Source organism: Anser cygnoides, chromosome 1 (genome assembly GCF_040182565.1).
Source record: "Anser cygnoides isolate HZ-2024a breed goose chromosome 1, Taihu_goose_T2T_genome, whole genome shotgun sequence".
NCBI classification, from domain to species: Eukaryota; Metazoa; Chordata; class Aves; order Anseriformes; family Anatidae; genus Anser; species Anser cygnoides.
Window position 1 is genome coordinate 35,197,483 of NC_089873.1, and position 21,101 is coordinate 35,218,583.

The following is a 21,101-nucleotide window of genomic DNA, read 5'->3' on the forward strand; positions in this document are numbered from 1 at the left end:
AGCTGTATGATACACTCTCTGGACAATGTGTACTGTGCTAGAAAGGTGTCCCCCATAATAGACATGAGAGGTTTTTTGATCTCCCCATGTCCAATTTCTCACAGTGGGTGGCAGAGTACACATTAGAATTTGATTAAATCATCTTGGTCTTTAAAGTTATGTTGTATATATATCAGCAGGTCACCTCATTAACACTTGGACAAAGTACATAGTAAGTTTGTAATTAAACATCCTCTTCCTTCCCATGGAAATCAAATACAATCCTATCTTCGTCCTTCCCTGTATTTGTTTATGCTAAAACATTGTCAGTGCCTAAATTATATTAGTTTTGGTACATACTTCAAATGAATTTTTTATCATCATGTTCCAGACTGGACAAATAATCATCATACATGTACCTACTTTATGTAGCACAGTGCCATGATACCGGAGGAGAACTAATTTGCCTAGAAGGGGTAATAAGCTAATATAGCTGTTCTGCTCCTACTAGCCATGTTTAGTCATCAAGAGAGTGTGAGCATCTCTGCATAATACTACACTGTTTCATGTAAATATATAACTCCCCGTTTACTTAGCTGTCTATTCAGTTAAGAGCTTATCAAATAAAAATAGATCTTCTTTTATAATCTTTTACTAACATAAATATCAGTATGAGAGAGGCAGTAAATTGGATGTGCTGGACATTGCTGTCTTGTTTAGTGCTAGGTGGTTAGAGATGTTACCTTGTCCCTGCACAGTCCTCAAAGTGCTATTAAAATCCGATTTCCATACTAAAGGAATGGCAAGTGCATCTGCAAGGATGGGTTCTGCATGGCCACAACACAGACACCATATTAGTATATCTGCTTGCTAATCTATTGCATGGAACTGGAGGTGGTTGGAGTGAGCATACCTTGCTCTCAAGTTTTGCTTTTCCAGAGCCCTGGGAAGCACTGGTTATAAGACAAATACAATGGTAATTAATGTCTCCATCTTGAGAAGACTCCTGGGTAAACAGTGACTGTAAGAAAAGTGTTGACATTTTCAGAATTCTTCCACTTTATTTTATGAGCTCACTCTGATTCAATTCTCAAATCTGTTTTTTTTTTTTTTTAATAAATGTATAAAAAGTTTTAATCTCTGCTAAATTCTGTTAAGGCACATGGATGAAATAGTTATTTTCGTCATTTCTACTGGCCTTATAGATTTCAGTAATTCTTGAATGACCTCTGGATTAATTTATCTCTTGATTCTATTGTGCTTGGAATCAGTGGCTCACATTTTAACCTTGGCTCTCAGAAAGAGCTCAGGCATCAAGCCTTTATGGGCAGAGCTATATTGATTTAATTTTTCAGTTTGAACTAACTATATGTTTTTAATTTTATTTCGTACAAATAGATGGCTCACTTTCTTAGCTTCCACAAAGCTTTAAAAATTCTACATTAACTGAGTAGCTTCTTACTTATGACCTAAATTCTTTGCAAGTTTTTAGACCAGATATCTAGAACTGCAGAAAATATTCTGGCTTTTCTAAGATCCAGTAGTTCCCAAATAATTTCTTTTAAAAGGTATTTTCCTCATTGTAAGTTTTGATGGTTCTGTCCATTTCCTTCTTACCTGCCTAAGCGGTAAGTTTCAGTACAGTACACAAGTTAACTGTAGCTAAGGTAATGTATAATTCTTTAGATCTCTCAGTTCACACTTTTAAATGTTTCTATCTCATCAGAAACATTACTAACTTTTTCCATTTTATTGATAATATAGAAAACATTTCTTAAACCAGTAACAGTTTCAAAACTGGCAGGAATACTTGAAGTGTGAACCCTTCATAAGCTTTTGCAGTCTGGAGATACTTTCCAGGCTTGGACTGTTATTTGATCCCAGTCATATGTTCCTAGAAACAGAATCCAGATCAGTTTGCTTCCTGTTACATAATCTAAGTAGTTGTCACTGAGACTTAAATATTAGTAACTATTTCCACCCATGGGAGTCATGTGCTGCACAAGCATTGAAGAAAAATGTTTTCTTATTATGTCTGAGATGATGTTTCCAGAACAGGATTTAGGTGAGTGCTAGGACATATGCAGAAAGTACCCTGGGCAGTAACGCAGAAGTAAAGAAGACAGCCAAGGCTTGGATTCTAGCCTCAAGAGCAGAGATTAACTTTGATAGCATTTACAGAAATTTATGTCAGCAGAATTTGAATTGGAATCTATTGCATCTTCATAACATTAAATATTAAACTGATAGATGGATGTGAATATTATCTTCAGTAGGAAATGAATTAAATATTGCCACTTCTGAATTATATAATTATGTAAAAAGATATGAATCTTGATTTTAAAAACTTTAACTAGTTGCACAGACTAAGAATAGACTATTTTTTTCCCCATCATCAATATTTTGCCTCCAGCCTAGTACTGAGAGAATGATATTAAAATGAATATATGTTATTATTGATAATGGAAAATCTGCTGCTTTGGAAAGATTATGCTATTTATTTTTCAAATAACGTGCAGCAGCAGTGCAGATAACTCCATTAACACTGACTTGAAACCTTTGTTCTTACATTTATAAAATATTACGAATAAGTGAATATATAACTCTCCTACCTCCAAATATCAGAACTCTTAAAAATATCTATCAAACATACAGCTCCAGATTTATACAAAGCTCTTTCTGTTATTCTGGATATTCTTTTTTATAACATTCATTCAATGTAAATTTTAAAGAATATACATGTGCTGATGTACCAAAAAGGCTTATATTGCCAGTGGTTCAAAACTGGTTTCTAAAGTGTTAAAATAATAAGCTTATAGATAAATATGATGGAGTACTCCCAGAATTGAAAGGATGGTAGGGGTGGTTAGAAATAAACTAATAAGCAGATCAATATTCTTGCAGTGCAGAGAGCTGACACTTTGAGCTATAACAAACAAGTTTAGCTGAGCTTATTAAAACTTGTTCTTTAGTGGTACAACAGAGGTTTTTTTTTTGTTGTTGTTTTTCTTGTTTTTTAAAGGTTGATTAGTTTGGGGATTTTTTCAAGTGCACAGAATTTTTCATCAGCCTCAATCAACTTACTGTTAAAACTAATTAATTCTTCGGACTGTATCACTGTCATTTTCAATGTAGCCATCAACATTTCATTTCAGTGTGCTCCAATTTGGGTGGGATGCCAGCTCCTCTGGGTTAGATATTCTATTGACTGCTTTTTTGAAGTAATTAAAACAGAATTGCAATCACTTTGGTTGGAATTCATTTCACTTAACTTTACTCATCCAGGCATTTAGTCATCCAGAGTAAGCCAGTCATTTAGTTTTCCCATAAAGTCAAAGAAAAAAGGTAATAACAGAAGGCGTGATGAATGGAAGTCCTACCCAGAATGACTGTGAATACAGAACTGGTTTCTAAAGTTTTGAATATGATTTCCTAGAAGAAAGAGGCAGCAACAAAAACATCAACAGCAAACTAAATCCAAGTAATTATAAATGCTGCATTAATATTAGTTTCGAGAAATTGTTATTCATCTCACTACTGACTCAGTAGTGCTCACAATCTGATCTCAATCATGTAGCAACAGTAGTTTCAATGTAATTTGTCAGGTGGAGGTCCCAGTTCTGTAAAAACCTGACTTTAGTGACTTAGTAACAGCCTTTGGCTTCAGACTTTGTTTAAACATCGATTAAACAGTGCCTTAGTGTGAATGGGATTTGCTACTCTCTCCTAGTGCAATTTATACACTTTTGCTTTTTATAGGACAATATCTTACCACACAGGACTCACTTCTGTCTCAGTAATCCTATTTTGAGTCCTCAAACTGGGACAAACAGAGGACGTGCCTTTATTCCAGTATTCTTGGTAAAAGTGAATTAGACCTTTCATTATTCCCCCAGGCATCAGGAACTCACATCTGTAATCATGCTTGTTTTACTCAACAAACAGTTCTTGCTTTTCCATCCAATTATCTGCTCAGCTGGTGCTGTTACTAAGACTCAGTCCATTACAACACCAAACCCTAAGAGGAAAGAAAGTTACTAGGATTGTTCATTTATTTTATCTGACAGGAAGTAGCTTTCCCTTCCTTTGCCTCCTTCCACAGAGCCTGCCTCGGTTAACCTTCCACGCATTTGGAAGAAAAATACTGCTGTGCCTGCTTTGGCTGTGTGAGGGGCTGTTACTTTCCCACGCTGTCTTCAGGCACATACTTGTCTTGGTACTGCTTCAGTGGGATGAAAAGTATTCTACAATTGATTCTCAACTATAAATTATGGATGGGTTGACTAAAGGCATGTTTCTTTCATAAATATGAAAATTCAGAACTACTCCTTCATCCCCTCTTCAAGGGAAAAAATAATTTGTCTTTTTTTTTTAATAAGATAAAACTGGGTATTTAGAATAACCATGGTAATATATTTTACCTTTGTTGGTTACTGTGCTGTTGGAGACTGATGTGAAATAGGGTTTAAAATCAATTAAGGCCAGTGATTTTTTGTTTTTAAGATTTGCCTAGACTTTTATCAGAAATAACAAATCCTAACATAAGCCCCATAAATACAAATGAATGTAGTATACTATAGTTATAGTATAATGTACTTTATTGTCACATTTTGCTGTCTGGAAAGCATTCACAGACATTGCCTTTCAATTCAAGCATGTTGGAGAAATTTTACAAAATCCAGCAGCTTTTGATAATGCTTGTTAACTTGGGTACATTTTAGCAGGTTTGTTCTCTCACGGGGAGTATTTGTCCTGCAGGTTAGACCCCAGTGGAAAAAGTGCAGTAAACTCAGATTCTGAGTGTATGTGTAATATACCTGGGTTTTATTTATCACATGCCCTTCAGTCTCTGAATACAGATATTCACACAAAATATAGCCTATTTTTCTCTTTCAGAAAGATCGGCAGTCTGGGTACCGGTGCTCATTAGGAGCTGTTTTGCCTCCAGAAGTGAGTAGTTAGAGATGAGAGCAAAGAACAATCTCTCTTGGTCCCTCAGCCCAAGTCTTTCCACGTCCTCCCTTTCCCCACAACAAAATCCCAAGTCAGAGCAACACCATCTCTCAAAACTAATAAGATATATATATATATATTTTCAAATACTGAATGTTGCTCACAGAATAATGGGAAGAGCTTGTAGAAGTTGCTGAGGCAGTACCATTTGGTGAGATGATACCCCTTTCCCTTCTTGGGCTTGTTTTTTTTTTTTTTTTTTTTTTACATCTTTAAAACAAGGGTGTTTTATAAAAGTGTAATTCCTATATAGCTCATTCTTTAGGTAATGTTACCACAAAATTATTGATTTCAAATATAGAAATGCAATTTATATTCATTAAGTTTGAGCTAGAGCAGCAGACTCTCCAAACCTATAAAGCAAAAACTGTACCACACCTGTGCTTCCAACTCAGGTATCAAGCTGTACGATCAATCAGCATTTATTACCTAATGAACTGTTAAAACACACATGTTCTTAAAAATCTCAGGCTTAACTGACAATTTACTTAGACATTAATCCACGTCCCAGCTCTGCCATTCATTTGTTGCAAGACTTCGTCAAGTTATTTAACCTGTTGCTGTATTTGTTTCCCGTGTCTGAAAGTGGATGATACTTCTGAATCACCCCACAGGAATATTAAAAGACTGAATTTGCTCAAATTTTTAAAACTTTGTGGTCCTTGGCTTACCACATGGAGCTGGAATGCACTACACACATGCCAAATATTCTTACTCTACAACTAGGGACTGATTCTTCTCATACCAGTTCTTTTCCTCTGGGACGAATGGCTAATGGCTGCTGAGTTACGGTGATGGGGCATGTTGAGGACAAGGCAGACAAAACAGGAATGGAAAAGAAAACAGTTACTCTAATGTTGCAGAAACACAAAACTAAAACTCCCAGTAAAATCAGCGTCTCCGTAAATATGAGAACAACACAACTCCTTTTGAGGAGAGTCTTTGACAAGCTGTTGTATTGATAGCTGGTTCTGGCAGCTGGCAGCTGCAGAATATTAACAAAGCATTGGTACAAGAGCAGTCTGAACACGTTGATCATGACTGAATGAAGTCGCATCAAGGTGCATTATTTGTCTGTAGCATTTGCTCTTAGTTTGACCTTGCTGCTTGCTTGCTTGCTTCTTGCTCTCTCCATTCCTTCCTCCTTTCCTTCTTCCTTTCCCTGTGTTCCATTTTTCCTTCTTCCTTTCTTTTTCTTTTTTCCTTCCTCCTTTCTCTTTCTTTCCTCCTTCCCTCGCTTTCTCTCCACCTCTCTATAATTCAGTTCTCATTTGCCCAATTAAATGTTGTTGTGATGAGAGACCCACATAATAATAGTGTAGCACGTCACATGTTTTTAAAGTGTCCTCTTGTCCTCTTTCTACTATTTCTTAGTAAACACATGGAGCTCTGATTACTGTAAGCTATGTATTTGTTCACTGCTTTCATAAATGGGATTTATACAGAGGAGAAGATCCTTGTGCACAGCCTGATTCAGGGTATGGAAAGGCTGAGCAGCATCTCTGTACCTCACAGAGAGAAGAGGGGTTGATGGCTTTACCAGGGACATGCTTCAGTCACTGTTGCCCTGCTGCCACTCTGTATGGATGGCAAGCAGTGTCCCTCACCCACAGCCTGCCTGTAAAAGGAGGGGTATTAGCAGCGCTCCCGTGTGAGCCCTGAGCACACGGTGGAATTCACGTGACTGACCAGGGATTCTGCTGGTGACCTTTATTTACTCAGATGCAGCTTTTGTTGTTGTTGTTATTCAGGCACCGTGTCCTTCACTTGAACATCTTCACATTTGCCTGTTTTTACATTTTCTACACTATGTCTTTTTATTCTTCAAAGCCCATAATAAGCCCTGAGAGCTCTGGGAAGACATTTCAGTTGTCGCTGCTTCAGTCCTCTCTCTTCTGTCTCTCACCTTCTCAGCATCTACATCCACTCATCTAAAACACTGCTTTGTTTTGGTTGCTAATGGATTTTGCATTTGTCTGTATACTTCCTATACTATCCAGATCTTTACAGTTAGGCTTAGATAAGAGATGGGGATGGTAACATGCTAGACTGCTCTAGAAGTTCAGTTTCAGGGATATTAAATAAATATTTTACAGAAGAAAGCTGCTTTAGCTGCTAAGAAGGATACTTGAAATGTTGGACTTAATGTTTCTGACAAAATGAATACTTTTTTCCTTTTGGTGCAAATGTATGTATTTATTTATTTATTTCCTTTTTACCTTTTAACTGGTGCTAAAATTGGCTATCACAATCATAAAGAAATATCAGGGAAGCTATTATTAACTGTACTCTGTGGGATAAACAGGAGGTGTGAGATATGATGATCCAGACTTCTCTTTGTGGCAGGGTAATGCCTGGCATACATTAGCAGGCAGTCTTTTACTGTAGCAGTGCTAGAAGCTGGCAGTGCAGTTGGCTTTGCAGCAGGTTGCCTCTAGGCTTAGGTATAGGAACAGCCACTGCCCCTTTGCTCTTTTCCCTGGTGCCTTCTTAGTTTACTGTGAAGCTTTTTAAGAGAGGAAAGCATTGAATTGTCAGAGCCTGTGCTGCTCCTCTGCAAAAGCAGATATAATGGGGTCTTTCCAAACAGCTTGTCTTTGTTGCTCTTCTCTGTACGTGCTTGAACAACTCAGTATCCTTATTACAGTGAGGTGCCCAAAACTATTCAAGGTGCTGCATCACCAGTGCCACTTACAGGTGGACAACCACTTCCCTAGTGCTGCTGGCCGTGCTATTTCTAACACAGGTCAGGATGCCCTTGGCCTTCTTGGCTGCCTGGGCACACTGCTGGCTCATGTTCAGCCGGCTTTTGACCAGCACCACCAGGTCTTCTGCTGGTCAACTTTCCAGCCACCCTTCCCCAAGCCTGTATCAGTGCATTGGGTTGTTATAACACTCAGGAGCCATTGGAGTTCTTCTGACCAATGTGGTGGCAGTGATTTTGCAAAACAGTTGTGTGTTGTTTTTAGAAAAAGGAGTACTTCCTCAATAAATTGGTAAGCACTTGCCATTTTTATGGGGAGCAATGCCTTGATGTTGTGTTGCGTTACTAAAATTTATAATAAAGATAGAAGTGTTTTCATATGAATATGAAATATGAAAACAAATATGCTCAAACTTTGAAGTGTAAGAAAATAATAGTTAACCTTTTTTTTAGGATATAACCAAAAGTTTTCTCTGATGAGCAGAAAAACAGCTTTCTGGGACAGATAGAAAGCTGTTTTTTACTACCAGTTAGGTTACAGAAATAGGCTCTGCTTTTCATGCCAATTTGTATTTTGGTGTTTGTGGTGGCAATCAATTACTACATGTTTTTTCAAGTGCAGTGTTTTTTTTTTTTGAGATACTCTTCCTACCAATGGGTCCTGATTCAGCAACAGCAAATGGATGTTTAACTGCTTTGCCAATGTTAAGTTTCAGCAACCAGAATTGTCTCTACTTATACATCTTCTAGGGGCAGACCCAGGTTTTCCTCACTGATGCATGTCAATGGACTAAGTTGAGACCAGGGTAGCTGGAAAAAAAATACATGCCAAGGGTTCTTTCTAGATGTGCATATAAAAATATGTCTGCAGTCTGGGTACAGAGTGGTAAGTATCTATTGCTGCCAGCAGAAAATCTGTATGATATGATGCAGAAGCCAAATTACCTGGGTTTCTGCAACCTTGCGTAGAAGCCAGATGTTTTAGTGGTTGATTTAGCCCCTTTGGAGGTCTGCCAATATGAACATGATGTCTACAACCAACAGCAGTAAATTGGAGAATCAGAAGTACAGAGGTTTCTATCACAGGAGTGGCCTTGTGATAATCTGAAAAACAACACTTTGCTAGTTTTGTGTCGTGTGTTGTAGGCAGTACTGCATGGCATTTACCCTGAGAGTACTCTAGACACTATCCTGAGAGGTTAGTATAAGCTGACACAGTTCGTTTTTTATTTTTTGTTAAGGTAATTATATCATCCCACTGCTAATGCAGTTTGCTGTGAGAAACTGGGATATGGCATAAGTGGCATAGAAGTCTTACAGAGACTCGCTGTTAATCATAAGCATAACAAAAACCTACATACTGTTATAAATCACAGCTTTTTGTACTGTTGTGGTTGGAGACCAATCAAGAGTACTAAGTTACCTAAATGCCCAAGGAAGGAACACAGAGGAAGGAGGAATTTTCAGTTCACGCTGTCTGTGTAGGCTGGTTTGCACAGAAGAAAACACAGTAGACTCCCAACTCTGTTTAGTAATAAAGGGGTTTTATGTTGGAAAAATCTCAGAACTACAAAATGGATTCTTGCTATTACATGTTTTCTAGAAAGGTAATGGGTAATGTAGTCATCATAAGTATTTAGATATCAAGATGATAATAAAAGTATAAAATTCATTTCAGGCCTTAGGAGTTCTATGTGAATTACTTATGATTTCTTGAGCTCCCTAAATTTCTTGATTGCACCTCTCAGAACTTCTACAAAAAATCACTCTGCTGTCCTCTATTATGGTAAACTCTAAATTAGAGAATAGTTGTGGAAAGTTTGCAAGTTTATTAGTGAAAGACTTCCTGATGTCTTTAAATGTGGAAACAGCAAAAAGAGTACCACCACCTTGTTCCTGCAAGTAATAGCAACATCTACCAATTCACAGATGAAAGCGTTAATACAATTTGGAATTGTAATATTTTATGTTTATTTTATGGATACACAAGGAATTTTGTCTTTTTTTTTAAACATGCTTTTAAAATGTTCTCATGAGTTAAGCGAGAAATATTAACAATTGTCAACAACTGGAAAATGGCAGCATATGATAAAGCACTGTGCTATGACTTGCTGTCATTGCTGATGATTTTTCTGAAGTACCTGCAAATGTTGCTAACAAAATAGCATTTATGAATAATTTACTATAACTTCCATTGTACATCTGATTTCATTTTTTTTTCTGTTTCATACCTATCCTAAATCCATACTGTAGAGCATAAAGCTACATAAATTTACCCATAGAGACACATTTGCTTTCCAAGTGACTAATTTTCTAAGTGACTAATTGCAAGCACAACTTCAGTGACTGAGGTCAGTCCTTTGTAGTAGTGGCACATACGGAATGGGATATTTCAAATATTCTTGACAAATATTTTTGTTTGTTTGTTTTTCAGAACAGGTTTTGCTTCTAAAAACAGGTCCCATGTGGTCCCATGTAAACTGGAAATTGGTCTCAGCTTTGAGGATTCTGCAGATGATGACAGAATACTGCAGTTTGATAAAAAAGGAAAACTGTTTGAAACTTTGTCTCTTCTCTTCTTTTTCAGCCTAGTCCGAGAAGAGACAAAGACCAGAAATGCCACCAGCAACAGGAGCACCACAATACCCTCCTCCAGATGGAGGCTGGGGATGGGTTGTGGTCTTTGGGGCTTTTATTTCCATTGGATTTTCCTATGCATTCCCTAAAGCCATCACAGTATTCTTCAAAGAAATACAGGAAATCTTCCACACATCATATAGCGAGATAGCTTGGATATCATCAATAATGTTGGCTGTCATGTATGCAGGAGGTAAGATGTTTGTGAAATTTGCAAATATTGTGTTTGTCTATTTTTTTCCCTATGATCTTAAAGCAGTTGAAGTTAATTACTACCTGATTTTATCATTATTACCTAAATTTATTAGGTAATAATTTTAAGATCAGGTAAGAATTTACCTAATGCCCTTTTTAAAATAAAAATGTTATGAGGTAACCACCTGGAACATTTGACTCTTTGCAGTAATGGAGGTATTAAATGCATATATTATATATGCATATGTACATATGTATAAAAGTGTATACAGAGAAACTGAAAACATTGTGCCAATAGCACTGTATCTTTACTCACTGAAAAGCATCACTCCAATATTTTTCAGAAGTGGTTTCTATAATAAATTATGGTATTATCAGGTCCAGTAAACAACTTGTCGAAAGATGCATGGTCTCATTTTTATCATGGTAATTCTTTTATCACTGATTTCAGCCTTCCTAAGTCTTGGCACTTGAATTGTCATAGCTGCTTTAGTAGTCCAGGAAGAGAGGTAGGTACGCATAGAAGAGAATTCAGGCTATGGGAGTTTCTCTTAAGTACCTGTTTTTCACCTCTGACTATAAAAAAGATCCTGCAGCCATCACAGTGTTGGCTTAAGCACTGCAGGTAAATATTTTTCAGTTAATGGAATGAAAAATGAATGCATTTTTTCAAATGGTGGCAGAGGCAGAGACCCAATAAAGATGACATCACAAGTGGTGTCAATAGCAATAAAAGTTTGCTGTTAAGATATTTTGATCCTATATCTATTCATATGGAGAATCCTGAGGGAATTTATAGGAACAGCAACAGTCATGAGAAAATTCACCAAATGAAGGAGTAACTTGAATTAATGCCTTCAAGAGCAGGGTGAAGGATCATGTATGTTCCTGCTATGTGTGACCAGGTCACTCTCAAACCAGACTGGCTTTTATGGGTACTGCAAGCCTAGAAATGAGTTTCCCTGTGATGTGGCATTTCTTGTGCCCAGGCATGCTTGACTAGGACTCTGCCAGGCACATCTGGACAGACTGTCTACAAGCAATCCAAAGGCAGTCAGTGTGCATGGCAGCTGTGGGGATGGACAGCATGTCATGTTCAAGTCCCCTTTAAATTAGCTTCTCCAAAGGATGCATATCTACGTTTGAGTAGATTTGCGCTATAGAGTATACATGTGTAACTGTGGAAGCCCCTGAACAAGTGTGGACCCATATGGAAGAAGGGAAGAACACAGATGATGAAGAGCTGGGTTTTGCTTCCACTTACCTTATGCTGTGACTTTTGGTCTGGACCCTATTTCACTGTATTTTTTAATCAGCTAAATTTTCTAAGGGGAAATTTGCTTTATAGCACAGGTGCTGTTTGTTTGTTTTAATCTCTGAATAACATTTAATTTATGCCATTTCTGTCATATCAAAGTTCATCTAAGTTTTAATAACAGTACAGATGCAAATCAAAGGGCATTCAGCTGTGGTCATGTTTATATACCAGGTTCAATGTACACAACATTTAATGTAAAATGCAAAGCATTCAGTACTGCTGCCTTTTCTCTAGTACTTCCTTCAGTGTTATGAGTACCAGCATGCTAACTTCACCTGTACATTGACGTTAAACATTACAAAATAGTTGACTATTCATTCTGCTAAGACCTAGCCCAGTCCCTATGAAGACTGTCAGCACAGGAACAGTAGGCAAAGTTGTTTGCATATCTTGTTATGGACTCATGGTTTTGAAATGCTGAGAATGACGATCCTGCCTGATATAAACACTCTTTGAAGCCATAACTTCTCTAGAACCACTTCCTAAAAAATAGGCCTTTTAGACAATCACTGGCAAAGTATGAAATAGCAATCAGGAAAAACATTTCTGAAGGAAATCACTGCATTGTTTTTACTGTCTCAAGGTGGTTTGATTCCTTAGCATTTGATGTGCTGTAATGTGAAAGACACATTAAGACCATGAGTACAGGGTGTAGTGTTTACTATGAAGTGTGATATGTCTGCATGAACACTCTGTACATCATGCTATTAATTAAGGTAACTTGAAAACATCTAAGATCTGTCATCCTCATTAGAGCTTAGCATTCAACCTATTAATCATCACAGTGGGGTCAGTGAATAAGTAAGAGTCTGTGCCGACACTCTTTGCTTTGGAGGCTGCAGCCTCTTGCAGTAATTAGCTGGCATCTGTGTTTCAGTAACAAGGTATTAACTTACCTTTCAATTCCTGAGGAAAAAAAAAAAAAAGGAAGCTAATAAAAGGCATCCAGTAAGGAGCTAAAAGAATGTTAATTATGTTTATCACTTACTTCATACTTAGAATAAATGGCATTAAATTATAGCAGACCATCTGGCAATCCATATGGTCTCCTGCAGTCCTGGTTAATTCCAGCAAATAGGTCAAGCACAGCATTCACCCCGTTAGGAAAGCACTAAGCAGAGGTGACAAATCTGATAAATCTAGTCAATATGAAACTCTTTTCCCTCTCTCAATCTAGCATAATATGCACTTTCATACAGTTCTTGTTGTGGTGGTGGTTTGTTGTTGTTTGTTTGTTTTTTTTTTATTGTTTTTATTTTTTTTTTTCCCTCAAGCTCTCTGTTTTCTCCCCCCTTCTTGTCTCCTGGATATTTGTTAGAGTTTACTAAAAAGCCTTCCCAAAATGCAAGATCCTGTAATGTGATCAAGGTTACAGATATTGGACAGCCTCCGCTGTTCAGCCTGTGCTTGAAAGAAGCATCCTCTGGAGAAGAGCAATAGTTCAGTCTCCATGGCAACTCCTTCTTCTGCCTCTCTTGAGCAGAGACTGTCAATTGTATTAGATTAGGGGTGATGGTTTTGTGATGGACTCCTACACACAAGGGACTGTGACTGAGACCACCAAACTTTTTGTGCTGGAGGACAGAATCTGGGATAAGATGAAATTAGTTGAGCTATCTTGACAGGGTACCCTGTGTTTGTGTATGTATATGAACACGTAGGTATGTATGATATGCGTGCATATATGTATTCTTATATATATATCGACTATGTATGCATACTTACAGAGCTGTATGTATGCTCTGATGCATGCAAACAGTAAGGAATTGAAGAAAAAGACCAAATATATTTGATATCAAGTTCTCTCAGTTCATTCTCTTTTTCTAAACTTCACCTTTCGCTTTGTGCATCATTAACCAGCCAAAGATGATTAGAGAGCTTCTTATCAGAGCTCAATCTGTTTCCAGCAAAAAACAAAACAAAACAAAACAAAAACAAGCACAAAATGTTTTTATTTCTTTCAGTGTAGTTTCGATGGGAGCCTTAGTGGCAGCCAGGAAAGCTGCTTGACAGGTCTGTTGATTTCAGACGCAGTTGACCTTGGGTTTTAAATTTCCTTAAGGAAAAGCAATTGGTTTACTTATTTGTCTTTAACTCTTTTTCTGTCATTTTTCCAAGGGCAAATTTCTATTTGGTGTTTTTTATTTGTTTGCTTGGTTTGGGTTTTGGTTGTTGTTGGTGTTTTGTTTGTTTTCAAAAATTACTTCTTGGGCGTGACATTGTATTGTAGAAATTAGCTTGAGAGCTGTTAAATTCTCCAAGCCAGACTCAGCTGTGAAATGTAGGATTGTCTTAGAATCACAGAATCATTAAGGTTGGAAAAGACCTCCAAGATCATCTGGTCCAAGCATCTCCCTACCATCAATACTACTCACTAAATGATATCACTAAGTACCACATGCAACCTTTTCTTAAACCACCCAAGGGACAGTGACCATTTAAATTCTAGATGTTTTTTCCAAGTAAATGATTAAAAAAGCATTTGAGAACCCTTTTTGAAGAAAAAAGTGCTGTAGAGTTGTAAGTAGTGGTCATTACTATTTTTGAAAACGTGCCTACAATTAAAAAAATGCAGCATTTAATAGTTTCCTCTCTTTTTTTTTCTGTGTTTCTTTAATTGTTCAAGTTTGAGCTTAACTGTCAGGTAGTAACAAACTCTTAAAAGATTTTTCAGGTGACAACACAAAAGTAACCTAAAAAAAGTTCTCATTATGACTTTGTCGAATATTAATTTGGAAAATAACGTATCATATGGTATGTTCAAAATATTTGTGATTTTATCTCAGTGGGTGTTTCAGAGATATTGCTGTGAAGATGAAATGGCGTGCACAGTGGAGATGACAGTTGCGAAATGCATGCAACACAAACAACAGATGGTTATGGATTTTTACTTTTGGACAGAATCTAGGCTCCTACACTTTTCTCCCTCCCTGGTAACATTTTCTTATTTTGATTTTACAAATACTGGTACAAGGCCTTCAGTGCCCATGGATAAGAAAATCGAGAAGCTTTCTTGAACTGACCTATGTCCTTTGTAGTCAGGGACAAACGTTTTTCTCCATCAGAATATGCAAAGTGTTGAATTTTAATAACCTCATTTAGAGTGTCCTTGAAAGCAGAACTTATCAACTTTCCAAATGCCTCATGGGCATGAGGGAATACTTCACATTTAGCCTAAAATATATGTAAAACATCTATGTCAAGTTAATTTGAGACTCACAGATAAAGGAAAAGAAGTCGTAACGAGGTGACACAGGAACAGAGCATTTTGAATCTTACTAACAAATGGAGATAAGTACAAAAAAGAAGTATCAAGAGTAACAAAAATATTACAAACTTAACAGTAGTTCAGTTTTTAAAAAAAGACCTGAATGCTAAGGAGTTCTGATAAAGCCTCTGAAGGGTAGCACAGCCACTTCTTACATTTTTTGGAAGCCTTTGAAATTTAATAAAACTGTACCTTGTAGGGCAATGTTCTCTGGTAGTAATGAGTGTTTTAAACAAAAAGAGGTTTCTGTCTCTACCCTAATAGAGTGTTAGTAAGCACTCCTAAAGTTGGATGTGGGAAGAAGGATGAGAAAAAACACGTGGTGTAGATGGTTTTTTTAATATATATATATATATAAAAATATATTTTTTTGAACAGGAGTATCATTCTGTCTACAGGAGCTAGCTGCTTTTTTACTCTTCAGCTTGTTACGTTTGGCTGAACAGACAAGATGTAATTGTTATTCAGTGCCTTTTGGGGATCCAATTTTGTCAAGTTTTCATGAAACAGTTTTTGCTGGGATCTGTTTAGCCACACTCAAGAAGCCAATCTTAAAGGACATGCTGCCATTGAGAGAAATATTTTTGTCTTTTCAATAATTGACAGAAAGACATTTACAAGAAAATTCCCCCTGTACTTTTACTAACATTTTCAATGTCCACGACATAGGTTAATAGTAATGATTATCCTAGAAATGTTTGTGGTGACTTAAATTAATTCAATCCTGTAAGGAAAACAATTCTCATTTATATACAAGCAGGCAACATAATAGACTACATAATTAACATAGTTAAGTTCTTTTTTTCCCATGTAAGGCTTTGCATTTTTCTTGATCTTCATTTCTATAAGTAAAAGTAATCAATATTGACATCTTTTTTATCCCTAAAGAAGATTCTTTTTTCTCTCCCACTTCATTTCAAGTAACGAGTCAAAGACAAACAATAATAAATAGCATGCATCATAAAATACATTTTCTAAGGGACTAAAACATTGGGTTTGTTTTAAAAAGATATCAAGGGACTAACTTAGGCCTTTGATATGTTCATTGAGCTTGTAAAACTTAGACGAAGGAATGCTTTTTTTTTTTTTTTCTTATTTCTGTATACTAATAATGTTGGATCAGTTCCCATATAGTTTTTAATATCACTGGATCATACAATGCCTGCATTTGTGATGTGTGTCGTGTAATTCAAAGGTAATGAAACAATGGTGTAGCACAACTGGGAATCATGAGATATTTAAGCAGATACCAGTGAAGTTCTGTGGGGAAGGAAAAGTCTATCTACTCATGCTGTGTATACCATTGTAATCACACCAGCAATTCAAATGAAATAATAAACCTAGCACTTTACAAAGAACTTATTATAGAATTTTACTGGTCCATTGTTTTGGAATGTCTAAGAACTATTCCCTTGTTTATTTTGAAAGGTATAGCCAAGGGAAACAGAGCTGAACTGCGATATTTATAAGATATTATAAACCAGTATAAATTGGCAACAACTGAGGTTTTTACTGACATTCGTAATGGTATGTAGATACATAGTTGTTAACAGAGGTAACTGAACTTAGTGACAGGTTTATTCTGATGCCAGGGGAACTACAGAAATCAAAGAATTAGGTGGTTTTAAATTGTCTTTTAAGATTACTTCAAACAATCTTAATTGATTAACTGATTTTGACAATTTTTGCAGAGATTGCATGTAAACATACATACCACACAAGGAGTTTTCTAATCAGTCAGAACCTTTTCATCTAACTGAAGTTTATTAAAATTGCTATTACCATGAAGATTATTAAGATTGCTATTAAGATTACCCATGTCAAAGAGCACATACAACTACAGCTTCAGTAATAATATGTGTTTCATTGGAGCATGTAAGCAGAAAAAAAGTTTACCTTTATTTTTCACAAATTTTGGCATTTTTATTTAACTATCAAGAAACAGATAAGTGCTATGGCTGCAATTTTACCTGACTTTTGTTCAGATTAATATGAACTATAATGAGACAACTGAATGGCATGGAGTTAAATGTGAAGATTGTGATTAAAATAGGAGAATGTATTGTGAAATAAGTTGTTCATCATCTAGTTCAAACAATTCTTGTAGCACTTTTCCATGGACATGTTTTACATTAATTGTGCCTTCTTGGGTATTCTGTATGTACTGCTTTGAAACACTTTTCATTAACCGCTTTGACTCTTAGAAAACTATGAAGGAAATAGTGCTACCCTTACAGCTTTTTAACAATAGTAACTAGAGATCATATGGATGGTATTCATGTGTTGTTTAGTCTTCCTCAGCATAGGTACCTACATCTGAACCAGTTGTCTAGACAACTTCTGTTGTCAGTCAATAAAAATGGAAATTTCTGATTCATCCTTTGCTATGTTAAATGTCCAAAACACGACAGATGAATCATGTTTTAGAAAGACTGGCTGTCTTATCAGTGCTAAAGGAACCAGTGCTAGAGGAAGTTTTCAGATCTCTATTTTGCACACATCTTAAGTGATGCTACCCTACACAATTGTTGCCCTATACCAATACGTTATATTTCACTCTCTAGAGACTTTAAAATCTAAGTATGTTCCTGCAGAGATATGCACCCAATTGATAGTGATTTTGAACTTGTCCTGCTAAAGGTTTTATTAATATTTTTAGTCTTTCTAGATCTCTTGAATGTTGCATAGGTTGTAATTCTTCCATGTTTCAATGACACTGTTTAGGTTGTACTAGTTTTGATACTATTAAAACTCTCTGGTAATCTTAAAATTATTTATTAGCTTGTAAATATCTAATCTTTCCTCATACCCATAATTCCTCAGCTTCCATCATTAGCTAAATAAAAAACCCAGCTGGGAGGAAAGGTTGTTTGCTTAATAATTGACTAAGTCTACATTCTTCTGTAGCTGATTATAAGCTGATAGAAATCTATGGATAGAAATCTATAATCTATGTTATATTTTCCTATGCTCTGTGAATGATCTGAAAGTTGAAAACATTTCAGTCTTTTTGAAGTAAGTTCCCCAAACACTTCCCTATCAGTATCAGCTGGCAGTACCAAATGTGTTTTGCTACAAATCTTGCTCATACCGCTCTCCTATGGAGGAATGCCTTTGCTTTTCAAGGAGCAGTAATTATGTGAGTGATTATTTTTTTCCTCTTTTACAAGAACAAGCTTTGCTGTCCCACCCATGCTGCTTCCAGATTTGAAGATGTAGCCTAGATTTCATCTTCTTGTTATTTTCTATATAGTAGAATATAACTTACTCAGAGGAGCAGCTTAATGTCAGGACTTCCTAAGGACTCTTTGCAGTGGCTCTCAGAGTAGGCACGATTCAGGAAGAGAGGTTTCCTATTCGGCCTTCCCTTGAAGTGGAGTAATCTTGTGTCCTTGGAAGTCAAATTTCACTCAGAAATGCTTCAAGACCAATTCTGTTCTAAATTGCCTGAATTATTATCATATACGTAAATGGCAGAATTAATCCCTCCTTATTGTGATGTTGCTAAGCCTTGAATGTCTCTAATTAAGATGTTGTTATTTGCCTAATCGGAATAGTTGTAATTTTCAAAGCAGCAAGTAAATAAGCAAAGAGCAGGAGGCTTTACTTTTGGATCTTCTATTTAACAACTCTCTTTGCAGGAACTATTTAATCCATGAGAAACCAAGACTGTTGCCATGAAAGGTTTAATTAAGGCACATGAAGTATTGAAGCTGGTGAGAAGCAGCATGGCATTATACATGGTGAATAAGATTTATTTATTCATTTATTTATTTGTTTTAGTTGTCCTGGACATCTCCTGAGCAAAATGCAGTAAAATAAAATAACTAAACTAGGTAAATAGATACATTATTGATAAAGAACTTTAGTTCATGCTCAGGATATGATGAATCTGCAGGTCTTTTTTGAATCTATGGCCAGATACTCTAGAATCATTGCGGGGGGGGGGGGGGGGGGGGGGGGAGAGAAGGAGTCAGTAGGAAAACTTAAAACATAAAATATGTAGTGATAAGTTACATGTTTCAGTGACAATGCTATGCTGTTATCAGAGATATGCAAAATAACTGCCTGGGACTCTGTTCCAAGTATGGTCTCCATGATGCTAATCCTGCTTAATTTCAAATGCCTAAGTGATCTCATGAAGTTCAAAGTTAAGATTTATTTCTCACTTGCTTCAAGTCAACATATAAACATATGCTAATATGTTTATGTATAGGTGTTTGTGACATAAATGTCTTTTGGCAGTGTACCTTCAATGACTTAAGAGCTCCCACAGGCACTTATTAAAATCTCATTTTTATTAATATCAACCTTAAAAATACGTTATACATAAATGATTCTTCTCCCCCAAATAAAATATAAAATATACAAGATTAGTTTTGAGGGTGTATAGTATTTAAGAAAAAATGGGAGTATTCACTTTATTAATCATTTGATCAACATTTTTGGTATGACTTATTTTTCAGTAATCTTATCTCTGCTTCATAAATAAATTAAAAAAATAAAAATTCAAGGACGCAGTACAATTTGACCTTAAGTATGAGTCTTTCTCCTAACATAAATGTTAATTATTTGGATTCTGTGTAGTTCCAGTATTGCAAAGTAGGCTGAGCAGTAGGCAATCAGGCACCCTGACTGTAAGGATTGTTCTGATATTTATTGATGTAACCCACAGTGTAACAAAGTATCCAGCGGTAATGACCTGAAACTGTATGATTCTCAAGTGAGAATACAGTTGACATGAGAGTTGGTTTTAAGCTGTTGATAGCCTGAACAATCATTTCTAATTAACACATAGTGTAATAGAAACTTACAGAAAATCTCAAAATAAATAAATAAATAAATTAATTAATAAAATCCCTCCTTCCAATTGGCTGGATTTACACAAAGACTACACCTCTGAGAATGTGATGGGGGTTCATCCCAGAGCTATGTCCACTGTACATTTTGTGACTTTATGTATAATAATGAGCAATACAGTCCTGTAGCTGGTCATACGCTAAGCTGCAGTTAACAAACTGTAGAGCTGCAACATTTTTTTTAGATGATTTGGTAATGTTTAGAAATGCAAAATACTATTGAGTGACCTGGAACATGGGAATAGTGCATAGTTTTATTTCTAATTTCTTTAGTTAGTACCACAGAAGAAGTTTGAGATAATTCAGAGTGAGTTATTTGAAGATTTTTAACAGATTTAACTCAGCTGAGAATTCTGGGATTGGAATTTTTTATTTCATTTTAGGAATAAAATGGAAGTTAAAGTGTAAGAGTGTTTCATACAATGCTAGTTCTAATTTATGTATTGTTCCTTAAAAATCAAATAGTATTTCACAAAGGTAATACATTTTTGAGTGATTTTTTGTGCTTCACACAGTGAATTTATACCTGTGCAGAGAGTGTGCAAAGATATATAATCCATTGCTATTCTGGTTCAGAAGCTTTTCATATTTACTTACTCAAATATAAACAGTAACTTGAGTGCACAGCACTTGACCCTATACTCAGAACCAGTTGAAGTGGCAGGTGGGATTAAGACAGGAACAAATCTGGATCATGTAATTTCTTCTTGATCATTTCTCCAGATATTATTAAAAACAACAACAACAACAAAAAAACAACCAACCAACCAGACAAAAACGACAGGGTGTTCAGATACACATACTGCCTAAATAAGTCAATTTTCTCAATTTTCTAAGAAATAGCTTTTCAGTAAGATGTATTAAAACTTACTAGAGAAGCATAGTTCCTCCTGAAGGAATAAAATAATTATTTTATTAGGAAACCTAAGTAATATTCTTCTCACAAGCACATGTGTTAAATCGTTGCAGAGGAAGGTGTATTTCACTGGATCATTTTAATATGTTCTGGCTGAAAAATATCAGCATAGCACCTTAGATGAAAGGTGGATCCAGGAATACATGATACCTAGGCAGCATCTGTAATACAAATCATAGGAAGCCTATATTTTAATGGCCACTAATTTATTT

At 36.0% G+C, this 21,101-nt stretch overlaps 1 protein-coding gene across 4 annotated transcripts in view; it reads left to right on the forward strand.

The window, feature by feature from the left end:
- SLC16A7 (solute carrier family 16 member 7) overlaps nucleotides 1-21,101 on the forward strand; it is an 86,920-nt gene that overhangs the window by 38,458 nt on the left and 27,361 nt on the right. For 3 of the 4 annotated variants that reach the window (XM_048065360.2, XM_048065359.2, XM_066992368.1), the window contains one exon: nucleotides 10,284-10,526. In XM_048065360.2, the coding sequence (XP_047921317.1) occupies nucleotides 10,313-10,526 (214 nt within the window). In that variant the 5' untranslated portion in view covers nucleotides 10,284-10,312. Of the gene's footprint in view, nucleotides 1-10,283; nucleotides 10,527-18,755; nucleotides 18,858-21,101 lie in introns of those variants that run through there. The other variant, XM_048065362.2, reaches the window with a different exon arrangement.